Raw genomic sequence first — 15,758 nt, forward strand, 5'->3', positions numbered from 1 at the left:
CGAATTGTTCTTCCATCCCAAGCTGCACTTTCTTCCCTTCGCCTGGACAGTCATCACCGACACCCAGCCCAGCTTCACATCACAGGTCACGGCAGTCCTGTAAACCCCATTCTTGTCGTATCACAGGCATCTAAGAGCTTAGTGATCTTTTGCCTTGGAGAGGAGGTAACCGCAAGTACGATTGGCCTTCCACACTCTCTTCATAAACCTCAAAAACCTCGCCATATTCGTCCCAACTCACTTCCGTCCCAAATATCGGGTTCGTCCCAAATCGCTACATCCGTCCCATGTCGCGGCTTCCGTCTCATGCTACTCCCTCACCTGACATTATGACAACTAACTAAACCCAATCTCAGCATTCAATTCCAACCTGACCTTACAAAGTTTACAAGATGCCTGGTCGAGCCACACCAGCTGCCAGGGCCGAGGCCAGTGTAGCGACATCATCGGGCGCCGTCACCAATAACAGGTCCACCAACGTCAGACAGTATTTTGGCGACTTCAATAACCAGCAACTCCAGACCTTGGCCCATGAGCTGGGAGAATGGGAGACGAAGACTTCTTGCGTGCGAAAGAACTGCGCTCATCGACCGCCCAGCATGTGTTGGAACCAGGAACCCGTCTACCCCATCGATACGAAGCAGCCTTCTTTCTATCTACCTGGTGTGATTGAGAGTCTTCCTGAGTCGCTTTCCAAGAACCGCAAGCAGTGGATGTACACTTGTCTACTCGCCAAGCACTACCGCGTGCCAATGAGCCTCAGCTTCTCTCCTATCAAGCCATATAACAACCTCATCTCTCCGATCCAGAAGGCCAGAAAGAAGCATGTAAGCCTCGACGCCTACATGGTGTGCATTATGTACACGGCTGGCCAATTCATCGACACGCGAGAGCTTCTTCTCGACAGACTTGGCTTTTGAAGCCTTACCCTTCGAAGAATGATCCGGGCTTTAATTGGAAGTTTAAGGAGAATCGGGACAGAGTCTTCCGTTGGTACGACGATGGACATTGGGAAGAGCACCCAGCCTATGAAGACCCGGACGATGAGGATCTGCATCATGTCAAGGTTGAGGTGACGCTGGTTTACTCGCGGTTCCTGGGACTGGCTAATGCAGAAGGAGGCGCTCACGTAAACGAGTTCCAGAAGGAAGTTGCACGGGCTCTCAAAACAATGTCACGCGAGGAATCCGAGGATGCAAACGACGAAGCGGCGGACTCAGAACGCGAGAGAGAGGACCATTTCGAAGAGCTTCTATCGCACAGCATGCTTTCAAGATCCCAGTCCATGGTGACGCAGCCAGAGCGTCTTGGAGAACCCCGAAATACCCCGACCCAGGGCCTGCAAGCACAACAGCCACCGATCGCAGTACCCGCGAATCACTTTCGGGCCTTCAAAGCAAAGTTGAATGATGCCCTTAAAGACCTGTTCGAAGCCCAGGGTGCCCAACCTCGAGACGAGGACGGACTCGAGGGAGGCATGGAAAACGCATTGATTGCCGACGGACATATTGTGGCCAGAGAGGTCCAGAATCTCAATCACGAAGACCATCCTGTCGCAAACGAGGAAGTGAATCATATTGCAGCAGCAACACAGGAGGATACCAATGAAGCACACCGTATGAGCCCCAAACCGGCCAAACCAGAGATTCTTGAGCCCAACGCAACTTCCTACAAGATCAAGCACGAACCCGACAGCAAGGCCGACATTGAGAATGTCCGCTTGCGAGAAGATGTTCAGCGCTACCAGCGCGAGGCCGCCACGATGAAGCGGAAGTTCGACGAGACCTTCGAAGAGCTCGGCCAGCAAAGAGAGCAGCACAACAAGATGGTCCAGGACAGCAAGAAGGACCTATCCAGAAGTAACAAGCGACAGAAGCTGCTCCACGTTCACGTCGAGAGCATCTACAACAAGTGGGACACAGGCAAGCTGTTGCAGGACGAGGAGAACGGCTCGGAGCTTGTGATGGATCATGTTCACGAGGCCCTGGACCTCGTGAAGCTGTCGATGGCAGATGAGCGGGCTAAGGTCCGGAAGATCCTGGAACTGGAAGACCAAGGCTCTGTTCGCCAGCAGCTCCAAGACTGGGCCACCCGGAGAGAGGCAATTATGGATAAGAGAATGGACGCCTTGGAGAAGCTGCTCACTAGCGAATCGCTCGCGAGATCCATGGATGTGGCCACAGAGCTCAAGGAGAGCTACTCTACTTGGGTCGAGTCCGTCAAGCCGCGTCTTGAGATGGAGCCGCCCAGCGTCTAGGCGCAAGTGGTTTCAGACAAAACACTGACATCTTGACGGACTCGGCACTTACTTATGTACTTATAGTTATGATGCCTACAAGATCTCCTCTCTACCTCGAGGAGACTCGAATTTAGATAGACATCAATTCGTGAATGAACTTACATGATAGAACTTTGGACCTACCAAGTGGTATGGGCGCCCTCAAGCTTAGTTACAGGGTAGCGAGTTACCCTGTAATAGCCATAGACGCATACGTACAAGTAGCGGGGGCAATGCTACAAAAGTTTTGCAACAATAATTTCCCAAGATACACCGGGTACTGGGCAATTTGTTTTGGGCAAAGGTACATGGCTTGTTTACACCCCGCCGAACAATTACTGCCCCACCCCGACCAAGGTTCCACCTTTGCCCGTTAGAGGCCGCAGCCTTCGGAGCCCCGGAACAAATTCAACTCCCCGGGAACGGCACGCAAGTAAACTGCCACTTCCTTCTCACCGCGGTCATCTTTGCATTTTTCTTGCAACCCATCAACATTACCATCCTGTTCAGTAACACCACTCGCATCACCACCAAACAACCAACCATGGCGTCCACGCAGTCGAATAACCTTGCTCGGTAAGCGAATTATTTTATTTTTTCACTCTTTATTTCAGTGTCTCTAGGACTATTTACGCCCTGGGTATTTGGTGTACGCACTGTTTATTCAGTGGCTCGAGTCGAGATCCCTTGACACTTCTCATTCCCTTTTCCTTTGTTTTCATCTACTCTTTTCTATACTGTTTATTCCACAGTCTCCAGCACTATATACGCGCTGGCTATCCACCTTGATTTCCCTTGACACTTTATACTGACTCCGAAGGTTGATAGGTCCGACAAAATCACGGTCGATGTCCTGTTCGCCGACATGACCCCCAGCAACAAGCGACCCTGGAAGAGACGTTTGGAAGATGGCCGGTGCAAACCGCGTGTATCAAGAAAGGCTGCGCTCACGCAGATCCGCTTCGGTGCTGGAACCAGGCTGCACCTTATCCCGTCGACACATTGCAGCCGTGCCTGTACCTCCCCAAGCTGATGAATCTACTCCCGGACCTCAACCGCCGCCAGCGGGAACACATCAGTCTCCTCACGAAGTTCTATCGCATGCCAGTCCTACTACACTTCGCAGAGATCCTCCCATACCACAAATACTTCCACCTTCGAGACCCCGAGCCCCTGGTGCTCGACGCATACCTCTTTTGTCTTATCTACACCGTCGGCCGCTTCATCGACAAGCACGCCGTCCTTCCTAGAAGATTCGGCTTTATGCCCCTTTACAACCTGGCCGACTCCTTCGACTGCAAGTTTGACAGCCTTTCGTGCCGAGACCGAATCTTCCATCTGTATGAGGATGGAACCTGGGAGGAAGAGATGGACCCCTTCCTCAACCCCGACGAGTACTTTGCCGCCAAAGCCAAGGCGGAGGCTCAGCCTGACCGCAAGCCGCATCGCACCGTCAAGCTTCTTTACCACAACTATGATACCCCCAAGTCCGGACGAGTCAGCTATCGCAATCTGTACTACTACGAAGTCCTCAATGCGTTCACGGAGCAGGAGGAAAAGTATACGGACGAGAAATACATCGACAGAGGATGAAGGAGCAGCGGGAGTTCATGAGAATACCGGCGAGATGCCTATTAGTACAGTATGAGGACAGCAGCAGCATCACGTGCTGCTTGATTGGCAGAATTTAATTAATATGAATTCTTTAATTTCCTAAACTGTAATAACGCCTACCTTAGCTCCATGTCATTATCATTAACATTAGGGTTGTTGTTGTTGTTGTTTCTCGTCATATTGGTTACACGTAAGGGTGTGATGGGAGGCGCCGTCTGCAGTTTGCTACCCGCCAGGAACTTGATGCTCCTCATTACTTCAACGAATTTCGACTGGGACTGTTCGCTGCTTTCCCTCGATGATATCCGGTGCCGCGCTACCAGGATGTTGAGGGCGGGGAGACAGGCACAGACTACGCCGATGGTGACCTCGGCAGTGCTACAGAAGAAAGAAGGTTAGACGTTAAGAGACGGTGCTGATCGCGAACCAGTGCTCGTTTGATGAACGTTTCGTCAAGAACGGAAGCAGATCGAGGGAAGGTCGTCCGTAAACGAGATTGGGAAGTGGAAGAAACATAAGGAAAAGGTTTACCCACCCGAGCAAGTTGAAGCGAACAAATTCGACACTCTGATCGTTCGAGCTCTGCAGCTTCACAACAATCACCATTCGCACAATGCTGGCCATCGTCGCAAGCCCTCCCAACCCCAACATGCTCCAAATCTTCAGCTTTTGCCCTATTTGCATCCTCAGCGAGACGGTGGCCGGGATGGGAAGGATGAGGACGGCGGTGTCGGAGACGGTGCTCATGACGGTGTCGGCGACGAAGAGGGCGCGCTGCGAGACGAGATCGACCCCCTTGATGCTCAGGTCCCAGTAGGCGTTGATCGGGCGGCAGACCTGGACTTTGATAATGAAGACGGGGATGTAGTAGCAGAGCATGAGGATGATGATGACCCAGGCGCTGATGCGCGTCGCTCTGAAGGACCCGAAGACGCGTGCTATGACAAGCAGCAAGGCGAACTATTGACATAATATGCATTAGTCGCTGATCGGCCGGAGATGCAGTGTTAACCGATAGGCAGGTTTCGAGAAGCGCATACTTTCGTAAACCATGCGTTAGGGCCATAGACTAAAGTGTCTGCGTAGAGCGCCTTTTAGACAGAATGCGGGTTAGCAGCAACACAGAAGCAGATGTGATAGGACGTGCCTTGAGAAACCCTTCGTAATCCTGGACAGTCAAATCCCATGCATGATAGCCTCCCCGAAGTGTCCCACTGGTTTCGATATGAGCTTCCGCTATTTCTTCTGGCTCGGGCAAGGGATGGTTCACTCACTCATTACGGCTGTCATGCTGTATGCCACGGCGAGGACCTAGAAGTTGAACAACGGTGGTCAGCCCATTCCACGTCAACGAAAGATATGGCGCACAAGAGAAACAGAGTCGAGAGAGCACACGCACCCACGCAATACAGCAAGCCCCTTTGATCGCACACCAGTGTTAGCACGTCCATTTTCTAGACAGAGGCGTAAGCAAGTGAAACGACTCACAGTCATCCAGGAGGAACGGAGGAGCCACCTTCGCCTTTACGTACACGCGCAAGGCCAGGAAAATCGTCATGATGACGATGGAGAGGATCTGCGAGGCCAAGTTGATGGTGTTTAGTATGTCCTCCGGGTTCTCGAAGTTCGGCGTTACACCAGGAGGCGGCGGGATAGCTCCAACAGGGCCGGGCGGCATTGTAGAGGCATTAGCGAACGAGATGTTGATCGGCAGAGAGGGAGGTTCAGTAAGTAAGCGGGCTCCCCAGATCTCTGGGACAATGCATGAGTGTGTTTATTTTGTTTCGTTTCGGGGGCACCAAGACGGTGGAAACAGCCCAACTAATGGTGGCCAAACCGGCCAGCATCCAAGGGCGAGGGCCCTGGCAGTCCCAGTGAGGGGGTGCTGTCGGCCAACAATCTTCGAACTCTGTTTGATCTGGAGTTCTGGTCATACGGCGGAATAAAAGGGAGGAGGCGGCGTAGAGAGCCGAAGGCGACGGCACAGCCTGTAAAAGAAGGGATGCGGTACTCTCGAGAAACTTTAATTCGGTGCCTGGCCCATCGCAAATTGAGATTGATGCACCTGTTGGCGAGATCGCTGGAAGGCTTCTAGAAGACCATTAGCAATTGTCTTTAGCATATATCAGATATTCTAGGTGCCCCGACAGGGCTTCCATGACTCAAGCCTACTATGTGAGACTTTGGGGGAAATTACCGGGCCAGGTCCAAGCACCCGGAGAAAGCCATGGACGGGGATGGCCAGGCCAACTCGGCCTATAAGGAACCTGAACTATGGATGCGACCTTCCCCGACTCATCGTGATTGAAACGCGGCCGGCTTTTTGGTGGCTCAATAGCTCACGCCATCAAGACGACATATTGCCTGACCTCGCTGTCGCTCCAGCCCCAGGCTTCATCATAAGGCTGCAGGAATCGAATGATCCAACAAGCAAACCTCCGTCTCAAGGTTTCTTTGGCCGGCCGCATTCTGGTGGATATAATATCACAGCATAAAAGGTGCCTCGATCCCCAGACTCGATTGAGGAGTGTTCTCATCGAGCGGTTCGAGGCCTGGATGAAGCACGCAGCTTGGATACCACCGCCCCGAGTCATTCTTTCAGGAGGAGGACGGCACCCGCTGAGCCGAACAAGCCAGCCGAGCAACACCTCCGCGATAAGGGCACTATTGTCTGAACCTTGTCTCCAATAGGCCCTGTGATACGAGAAGACCAGACTCATCGAATTCGATCCCCATTCGCTCAGGTCCCGGAGTTATCCTCTGTCGAGCTACACAGGGCAAAGGAAGGCTGATGGCCGAGGCAATGCACGAAGCTACTATCTCGACCATTGTAAGTTTACAAGCGACGGCGAACAAAGTAAAAGAGACGGGACACGAAGTTTGTCGATGGAACTAGACCAGCGCAGCTGCTCCGCGATGGGATGGTTGGACCGTCTGATCATGGCAGACCTCGCGTTCTAGTGGGTGCCGGATAGCGCCCTAGAATCTCGCATCACACCACGTGGAGAGCGGCCCCTGTTTTTCTGCCCGGCATCCGAGGAGAAGGCGGATAGTCAAATCATGAATAGCGGCCGGCACATCCACTCCCGACCTTGGGTCTTTGCTCCTCCCGATGAGCCGGGAAAGGCTGTCTTGACGGCGGCGGCGATGTGCCCATGGCATTTTCGTTTCATCCTCATCGCATCTCTGGCGTCGTACTGTACGAGTTAACAGTGGCCTGATTCCGTTTTTGGTGATGCACGGACGGATATCTCTCCCTATCTCGACATCCTCCATACAGCAGCTTCACAGGTTCGGTCTTGGCATCCTATATTCTATCGGACGCGGGCGTTTCGGTCACGGCCGCCAAGCCATTATCAGCTTCAGCTCCGCCTTCGAGAAGTTTCTCAGTCACGACACACATAGGTCGATGCAATGCCCATCTTGGCTTGGTCTCGGGAGCGGGAGGATTTGTGCATGACGAAGATGTTGCCTAAAGGCTCTGTGTCGAAATGGCGTCCTACCCGACAAGGCTAGACTTGGTTGGTTACGGCACCGCCGCCTCCGGACGACGTCTCATTTGGTTATGGCCAGAAGTGAACTTGGATCGGCCACTAGAAGGCAATCTCCCGAAGCTCCTCGATTCCTGACTCCGGGTCGAAGCAACTTCGGCCGTTTCCCTCGTGGCGTCGTTTCAAGCCAGGCCGCAAACGTGCAATACCACACAAATCGATGATGCAACATGGAGAAGGAGCAAACATGAACGAAACAGAAAGAGGACGACATGCACCGGGGAAAGATGACCCACTTAGGATGCGGCCAGCTACCAATATCGGACACCTAGGAACTTTTGGTATGCCGTCCACTACGAGTCTCGAATTGTTCCTACACCCAATTGTGAGAGGCAGGAGACACAATACAAATCATACATACCCAAAGCAGATGCCCGACTTGGTTTTTAGGTTTGTCTGGGAAAGCTTGTTGAAATGAGCGGACTTAAGAAAAATGCTGATAACATCGCGCCCACTGATAAGAAACAAACGGCATTACAAAGCAGAGTGGAGACGGACGTCCAGTAAAACAAAACCAAAAATCGAGATCGCAGGTGCGGATGGATGCGGCATTTGCGGACCCCAAAGACCCCAACATCTGCCCTTTTTGCATCTTGCAAGCAGACCATACATATCATTCCCATCTTTTCTGTAGTACATGTACGGTCCAAGGAGATCTGGATTGCGTGCGATGGCACCGAAGACATTGTCCCAGCCCATTACACCCATACCTGATCTTTGGTACGTACATGTACGGAGTCTTCGGTCTTGTCGACGCCATTGATCCATGACTCGCACAATGCTTGGATCCAAGTAGGGATCCAAGGGTCGTGCCGAGGTGTGGAGGGGCCATCGAGGGCAACATCTCTCTTACCGCAACTTATCCACGCCGCTAACGGAAACCCCTTTGATTGTCTTTCTGGGCGCATCATGGCCCGTCCGCGAAAGCCTTGTTTCCTTGCCATGCCCGTTTCGGCCAAGCGGTCAAGATTCCCCCGAACTCCCCGACCAAAACAATTGCCAACCTACGTGTAGAAGGCGACATCGCAACTGCCATCAACTGCCGGGGCACCCAGGGGTCGAGCGACGTCCTGAGCTCCTGGAGGCTGGCGGTCGATTGTCAGCCCCGGCCCTTATTCCGCGAGTTGGCGCTGCGAGCTAATTCCTCGCCTTATCGTGATTTGATGTCATCCGAACTTACGAAACCTTCTATTCGTCATGGACACAACCTCGATCAGGACAATAACCGGCAAACAGGTGGAGCCAAAAAAGTCCCACGACTCCATGGATAGCTAGTCAATCCAACTTCCGCCAAATCCGAGCCTATGATGCATGCCGCCCCCGGAGATCCTCAAATTCCATGAGAGAGAGGGAAATGGCCGTTCAACCGCCCTGCTATAGAAATAGAAAACGACGCTGCCCCCGCTGACTAGGTAGTGGACGCAACAGCTTCACCTCTTGACAACTACTTTTGAGACCTACCATCCGCAAACCTACCCAAGCGAAACACTCACGATGGCTTCTGGAGACAAATTCGAGGGATGGCTCGGCCACGGCCCCGACGCTGTGGAGGGCAAGATGGTATGGGGCGAGTTCGAGCCCAAAAAGTGGGAGGAAGACGATGTCGACATCGAGATCAGCCACTGCGGCATCTGCGGTTCTGATCTCCATACCCTCAAGTCTGGCTGGGGCGAGACTCCCTACCGTGAGTTTGCGCTTCCTAATATCAGCATCCTTTCCCCCTCGGGTCTATCTGCTCCCCACCCGTCCGCACTCCCCTCCGAAAGCGAGGTAAAGTTAACCTTCTTGCCCCTAGCTTGCTGCGTCGGCCACGAGATCGTCGGCAAGGCGGTGCGCGTCGGCAAGAATGTGAAGCACGTCAAGGTGGGCGACCGCGTCGGCGTCGGCGCGCAGGCCCGTTCGTGTCTGGAGTCCGATTGCCCGGAGTGCTCGAACAACCTGGAGAACTACTGCGCCCGCGGCATGGTCGGCACCTACGCCGGCGTGTACCCCAAGGGCGAGGGCAAGTCCTACGGCGGGTACGCAAGCACAACCGCACGAACGGTCACTTCGTGCTGCCCATCCCCGACGGGATTGACTCGGCTGACGCCGCCCCTATGCTGTGTGGTGGTATCACCCTGTACTCCCCGCTGAAGAAGAACGGGTGTGGCCCGGGTAAGACGGTCGGCATCATCGGCGTGGGTGGCCTGGGCCACTTCGGCGTCCTATTCGCTAAGGCCCTTGGCGCTGATAAGGTGGTGGGCATCTCGCGCAAGGCGGATAAGCGCGAAGACGTCCTGAAGCTGGGCGCCGACTCGTACATCGCGACCGCGGAAGACGCCGACTGGGCCAAGAAGAACGCCCGCAGCCTCGACCTGATCGTGTGCACCGTGTCGAGCGGCAAGATGCCCCTGACCGAGTACCTGGGCCTGCTGAAGGTCGAGGGCACCTTCATCCAGGTCGGCGCGCCCGACGGCGGCGAGTTGCCCAACATCAACGCCTTCACCATCATCTTCAGCGGCATCAAGGTCGGCGGCAGCGGCATCGGCTCCCCGGCCATGATCCGGGAAATGCTGCAGCTCGCGGCGGACAAGAAGATCAAGCCTTGGGTGCAAAAGCGCCCCATGGCGGATGCCAACAAGGCTATCGTGGATATGGAGGAGGGCAAGGCGAGATATAGATATGTCCTTGAGAACTAGGTATCTTGACGAAATGAATTAGTAGATTTCATACCACTGCATCTCAATTCGCCATCACTCATGGCTCCTCACATTAGTCTGGTAAGTTGCAGCTCGACCATAGGCATTGGGCCACAGCCGCTCCAGGGGCAGGTGTTTTCTGTCTTTTCCCTACCTCTCTAACGCGTAAACGATCGAGCTCAGTATTTTCTCCCGAGCCATGTCCATCTCTAACACTGTCCTCATACACACAATGCTTCCGTCATTTTCTAGGATTGATGCTTCCTCATGCGACTTTCGCACCCTGCCATGTTTTCCATCCACGCGCTCCAAGCCTCTTGAGAAGCCGATACTACGGCCCCTTTGAGCCCTCCGTACTGCCTCGGGCGTCCCGAGTCGGCATTCTGGTCCGGGATCTGCGTCCCCAGTAAGCCAAACACGCGGATAGAATTTTCAATACTGTTCTTCTGTCTTGCGTGCATATCATCCATCATCCTTTATGCATGGGTTGGGGGCCGCTTGCGTTCCCATCTATCCCAATACCATGCCATCAAATAAAACGTCAGCCGGAACGATCCCCGGACTAACTCAGCAGTTGAAACCTGGTGGCCCACGTGGGCGTGCCGCTGTACCTCGCCTTTGTACTCGATATTTCAAGAAACTGTTTCCTCTAAGAAAAGTCTCTAGACGATGTTGACAGGTACTAGCAGCACGATTGCAAAATTGGTATATATTATGGGGCACACAGCCTTATGTGATTCGTGGGATCGGCTCCCATGTGTCTGTCGATTGCCCAATGGGGTAACTGTCAGGTTGCATTCGGGTATGGCTGACATGCAGCATTGCAACATAGGAGTTTCCAAGGGACGAGTTTGAGAACGGGACTGTGGACAATACATTGAAGTTGTTCACGCTTTGAGGTGCCCTCGTTTTTACTCGAGGCTGATTTTGATGAAAAGGGTCTCAGCAACGACCATCGTATGTTAGCACTCCTTGCAGAGCCGCTGAAGAACAAAGCAAGCCGCTGCCCACCAGCCGAAGGACCAGAGTGACAGCCATCGGCAGAAGAGTTGGCTAAAGCGTATTACATAGCAGCGCAACCACAGCATGTGACGCAAACCAGGATCTCTGCGGAGTGAAGCAAGGAGTCCCACAGTCAGTAAAGACTCTAGATTCGATAACAAGAAGCACGGTAGAAGAATCATGCAATCTAACTTGACCGGAGGGCACAAGGCAGAGAAAAGATCTTACGCACAAAACACATAATATGTATTACACGCAGTATCCGAAACCGTCTAACCTTGATCCGTGATAGTATTACAAATGAAACGCACCCAAAGTGTTCCAGCTCTGGATCGCCTCCCGTCTCTAACCGTGATGAAGGATCGTCGATGCATCATCCGCTGGCATAAGGTGCTCAAAGCGTGCGCTGGTTATTATTCTGGGCGGCCTCGATCTTGTTGCTGCAGTCACTGCACCTGACTGTTTTCTGCTGTTGCTGCCGCAATACCTCGTCGCGTCTGAGCTCGTCGCTAATGGAAAGAGTCAATATGCTTTCTCCCCGCGAAGGAAGTTGAAACAACATCGAGGACTTACCGCACTACGTATTTCGCGATGAAGTAGGAGCCGGCTCCAAAGAAGGCCAATCGAAGGAGAGGGAAACCCCCGCCGTAGAAGCGCCGGTAGGGCATGCCGCGCATGGTGGCGCGGTAGGCGTGCCAGGGGTGCTGGTGGCTACGCATATCCGGATACATGATGGGTGGGTTTGAATCTTGATTGGAAGGAAAAGTATATCTAAGTAACGGTTGGTATCAACATAGATCTGTGAGCCGAAGAGAGAGAGAGAAGAACATGGGGTGGATGAGGCTATCGTCTTTTTATCCCAGCTCGGACGTTTGCTCGGTCTCGGCCTCGGGGATCGGGCATTAGATGCTAGTGCCAAGTCCGAGAGTGCTCGCCATTTTCGGAGGTGAGATCACGCCGGTCTTACTTTTCCATGCTTACTACGCCACGCGACGATTGCACAAATTGTGCAACTTATGCAGGGTCTTGAGCTACTGCAACTACAGTCGCAACAACATCAGTCTGCCGGGTGAGTGTTGGACCCCGTGTTTTTGTGCCGAAGACTATTGGCACAGGCTGCATATTTGTGATGATGTTTCCGTCCGAAGTCCCGTCAACCCCCATTCCAGCGTTCGGAGCATCAGCCTTCCAGGGACTAGAGTCCCGAATTGGCTTCAGTCGGATGAAGCAAGATGCTCGGCAACAGTCGCCGCCGGCCAATCCCAACTCAGACGACGCTCCGAAAAAGAGTTCAGTTGATGCAACGTCGCCTTGGCCCAGAACTCTATAGGCTGCCTTCAATATTCCCGTGGCTAGTGCCAGAACTACGCAAGATACGACACAAAAGGGCCGCTTCCCCCAAGGCGGGTGCGCGTGTCGTCGACAAAAACCCATACGGCCCGCTGACTGTACTTGTCATTGAAAGCTTCTTGGTGGGAACGGTTATCAGCCATCCATTTCCCGCTCCGCCGTCTTCCTTAGATCGTATATCGCACACACCAAAAGTGACAACCACATCGCGCCGATCAGCGTATGCGATAAGCACCATGGTTTGTCGTTGGACGACTTCACCATACTGTGATTATGCCGGCCGCTGCAGGGAATGAAAGCACGATGGACCCCGGCCGCGCGAGCTACCTGGCCCAGAACCGAAGCACCACCACGCTCGTCTCGACCTGGTCTGTCACCGGCGTCGCTTTCCTCGTCGCCCTCGCGCGGCTCTACGTCCGGGCCGTCATGCGTCGCAATGTGCGGAATGATGACTACTTCATCATACTCTCTGTCGTAAGTGCACCGGAAAACCTGGTCTTGCCCCGTGTCATAGTCGAAAGCTACACGTACAATACTTTGGCCCCTGACTGACAATGTGTCTTCACATCGCTATAGGCTGCCAGTATCGCCTCGTGTGCGCTCACTTCCGTAGCCGTCGCCCATGGCCTCGGTCGCCATGTAGAAGCTCTCTCGCGCGAGGATCAGGTCGCCGTCACGACCTGGACATACATCGCCTTCTGCCCGGGCGTCATGTCCTTCGCGATCCCCAAGTTGGCCGTCATCGCCCTGCTTGTCCGCCTCATGGCCCCCAGAAAGAGTCACTACATGTTTTTATGGGGCATGGGCATCACGGTGCAGCTGACCCTGCTCGCCACCGTCGGCATACTGATCAGGGTCATCGACAAGAAGTGCCCGCCCTTCAACGATGTCCGGCTCGACCCTCCGGAGCACTGCGTCCCTATCCATGTCCAGGTTAGATGGTGCTTGTTCGCTGGATGTGAGTACTCACACCCGAGTTGTTGCCCTCTCTCTTGCTAGTCGCGAGTCGTCAGCGTGGAGTAAAAATGACGGTCTGATGCCTTCGAAGCATTATCTGCCTTTGTCGACTTCTACCTCGCCATCTACCCCTCAGTCGTTCTGTATGGACTGCAGATGCGTCGCAGGAAGAAGGTTGCCTTGTCTGTCGCGCTCGGCCTGGGGGTCTTGTAAGTACCATTGGCTCTCCCTGATCGGTCCAAACCCGCAGTTCAACCCAACCCCTGAAACCCGCAGCTTTAATACTACCTGGTGATAGACTGATTAGAAAGCCCAGGTCCGGGGCGGTAGCTGTCTACAAGACAACGCATCTTCCTGCTCTCGCGGACCCCGATTTTACTTGTTAGTGGCAACTCCCTTCTTCGCGAGCTCCAGCCAGAACTGACTCATTCTCGGCCGAAATAGGGGCAAATGCAGATTTGCAAACGTGGACAGTGTGCGTACCAAGAGTGCTACAATACCCGATTTTGCCACACTCCTCCCCCTGGTCTTTTCTTTTTTTCTCTCTTTTTTTCTTTTTCTTTTTGTATCCATCCTCTTCCTTCAAGTTAGGTTACATAATCAACTAAACAAAGCGCGTCACACAGAGCCGAAGGAAGCACCATCGTCATTGCGTCGTCGATCCCGATCCTGCAACCGCTCATGGAGAGGGCCTGCGGAGTCAACTTTATAGAATGCCGCCGGGGTAGGTTTAAGACATACATCGACTTCATTACCTCGCGGGGCAAATTAACAACGGCCATCCAGCGGCGCGTCCAGCACCTCAACGACAGCGCCATGATTGCCGAGACGGACGTCGAGGCGGCCGCCACCAACGACGCCACCAACCACAGGCATTGAGGAGCTCCTGCCCATGACGACAACCGAAGGGGGTCACATCGCTGCCGCCGCCACGGCAGGTCAACGGGCTCCCCCAGACTTCCACTCGTGTCGTGGTGCCGCAGAAGTAGCACGGCGTGTCGCAATGGCACCGAACAGGGAGTGATTCGGGAAACGACGTTAATAAGTAATTTGTGTTAGCAGTCCACGGCTAGCGGTGGAGTATCACAGTGGCGTCAGCGATGATACCTGGCGTAGTGCTCTGAAATATGTTTGATCATTGCGAACATTGATCATTACAATTGGAAAATAAAATGAATAACCAATTCCAAATACACAGCCAACGCTACCATTGCCCCTTGTCGTCTTTTGATCCATATCTTACATACCCCGTCGACCATGCTCTCCACTAATGCTCCTCCTCTTACAACTGTATCAACCCAATCGTCAACGCCTCCGGATTCTCCCTCAGCCTCTCCTTGGCCGCAACCAGCTCGTCCACGTCCCAGTGCGCCCAGAGGAAGCGGCCGTGCAGGAAGTCGCTCTGCGGCCCCGCGAGCCAGCGCGCAAAGTGCGCCGGCAGCTCCATGTCGTCCCACTCGAGCGCGTCCTGGGCGAAGTGCTCCGCCGTGCCCGCGGTGTAGAGGGACCCCGGGTGGAACGAGAAGATGCGCGTCTTCTTCCCCTCTTCTCCTTGCGGTTGCATCTTCTGCTTCCAGTCCACCTCCGCGGCGAACGCCTGCATGATCTGCGCCGCGCCCGCCTTGCTCGGCCCGTACGCCGCCCGCATCGGGTGGCGCATCTGCGCGACGGCGGAGGAGACGTTGATCAGGGTCTTGCTCCTGCTCTTGGGCACTGGGGACGCCAAGTACGTCTGCGCCCAGTCGAACGCGGCGACGGCGTTGATCTCGAACGCGTCGCGGACCTCCAGCGGCGCGACCTCGGCGGCGGTGACGCGCCGATGCGCGACGGCGGCGCAGAGCACCAGGACATCGACGCCGCCGCCACTTTCGAGGTCACGCAGGATCTCGGCGGTGCGCGCGCGGTCCGCGATGGACGCCGCGTACGTCACGACCTCGAGGCCGGGGTGCGCGGCCTCGAGCTCGGCTTTGGCTTGGGCCTGCGGCGCCGCGGACCGCGACACGAGGACGAGGCGCGAGGCGCCGGCTTCGGCGAAGGCTTTCGATATGGCGAGGCCGATGCCGCTGGCGCCGCCCGTGACCAGGACGGTCTTGCCGGCGCCCTCGAAGCCGTGGTGCTGCGCGAGGCGGGCGTAGGACTTGGTGTGGTACGTCTTGGTGGGGCGTGGGAGGGACTCCATGAAAGACGACATGTTGACGGTGGCGGGTGGTTTGGGGTTCGGGGTTGGTGGGCTTGTATGTTGGTTGTGCGTGTATCGTCTGGGTGCGACGAAGTAGGATGATGAGGACAAAATGCGGAAACAGGGAAGTTTTGAGGTAGTTCGCATAT

At 54.5% G+C, this 15,758-nt stretch overlaps 7 protein-coding genes across 7 annotated transcripts; 4 read left to right on the top strand and 3 right to left on the bottom strand.

The window, feature by feature from the left end:
* Window positions 1–392: 392 nt before the first annotated feature.
* On the top strand, window positions 393–2,257 carry PG997_012934 (uncharacterized protein; the record flags this gene model as incomplete). Its single annotated transcript, XM_066817248.1, has 2 exons — window positions 393–827; window positions 923–2,257. The coding sequence occupies 2 exons, from the start codon at window positions 393–395 to the stop codon at window positions 2,255–2,257; spliced, it is 1,770 nt and encodes a 589-aa protein (XP_066662940.1).
* A 1,053-nt stretch (window positions 2,258–3,310) lies between these two features.
* Window positions 3,311–3,871, top strand: PG997_012935 (uncharacterized protein; the record flags this gene model as incomplete). The annotated part of the gene is made up of 1 exon (XM_066817249.1): window positions 3,311–3,871. One exon carries the CDS (start codon window positions 3,311–3,313, stop codon window positions 3,869–3,871), a length of 561 nt encoding a protein of 186 aa, XP_066662941.1.
* A 137-nt stretch (window positions 3,872–4,008) lies between these two features.
* PG997_012936 (uncharacterized protein) lies at window positions 4,009–5,570 on the bottom strand (the record flags this gene model as incomplete). The annotated part of the gene is made up of 5 exons (XM_066817250.1): window positions 4,009–4,270; window positions 4,428–4,852; window positions 5,016–5,106; window positions 5,167–5,311; window positions 5,381–5,570. The coding sequence occupies 5 exons, from the start codon at window positions 5,568–5,570 to the stop codon at window positions 4,009–4,011; spliced, it is 1,113 nt and encodes a 370-aa protein (XP_066662942.1).
* A 3,367-nt stretch (window positions 5,571–8,937) lies between these two features.
* PG997_012937 (zinc-binding dehydrogenase) lies at window positions 8,938–10,121 on the top strand (the record flags this gene model as incomplete). The annotated part of the gene is made up of 2 exons (XM_066817251.1): window positions 8,938–9,408; window positions 9,471–10,121. 2 exons carry the CDS (start codon window positions 8,938–8,940, stop codon window positions 10,119–10,121), a joined length of 1,122 nt encoding a protein of 373 aa, XP_066662943.1.
* A 1,396-nt stretch (window positions 10,122–11,517) lies between these two features.
* On the bottom strand, window positions 11,518–11,854 carry PG997_012938 (uncharacterized protein; the record flags this gene model as incomplete). Its single annotated transcript, XM_066817252.1, has 2 exons — window positions 11,518–11,632; window positions 11,697–11,854. The coding sequence occupies 2 exons, from the start codon at window positions 11,852–11,854 to the stop codon at window positions 11,518–11,520; spliced, it is 273 nt and encodes a 90-aa protein (XP_066662944.1).
* A 922-nt stretch (window positions 11,855–12,776) lies between these two features.
* Window positions 12,777–14,454, top strand: PG997_012939 (Integral membrane protein; the record flags this gene model as incomplete). Its single annotated transcript, XM_066817253.1, has 5 exons — window positions 12,777–12,947; window positions 13,050–13,431; window positions 13,522–13,639; window positions 13,729–13,811; window positions 14,303–14,454. 5 exons carry the CDS (start codon window positions 12,777–12,779, stop codon window positions 14,452–14,454), a joined length of 906 nt encoding a protein of 301 aa, XP_066662945.1.
* Window positions 14,455–14,712: 258 nt separating this feature from the next.
* PG997_012940 (uncharacterized protein) lies at window positions 14,713–15,621 on the bottom strand (the record flags this gene model as incomplete). The annotated part of the gene is made up of 1 exon (XM_066817254.1): window positions 14,713–15,621. One exon carries the CDS (start codon window positions 15,619–15,621, stop codon window positions 14,713–14,715), a length of 909 nt encoding a protein of 302 aa, XP_066662946.1.
* Window positions 15,622–15,758: the final 137 nt, after the last annotated feature.

This window comes from Apiospora hydei (assembly GCF_038363865.1).
Source record: "Apiospora hydei strain CBS 114990 chromosome Unknown utg000009l_segment0_segment0, whole genome shotgun sequence".
In the NCBI taxonomy this organism is placed as follows: Eukaryota; Fungi; Ascomycota; class Sordariomycetes; order Amphisphaeriales; family Apiosporaceae; genus Apiospora; species Apiospora hydei.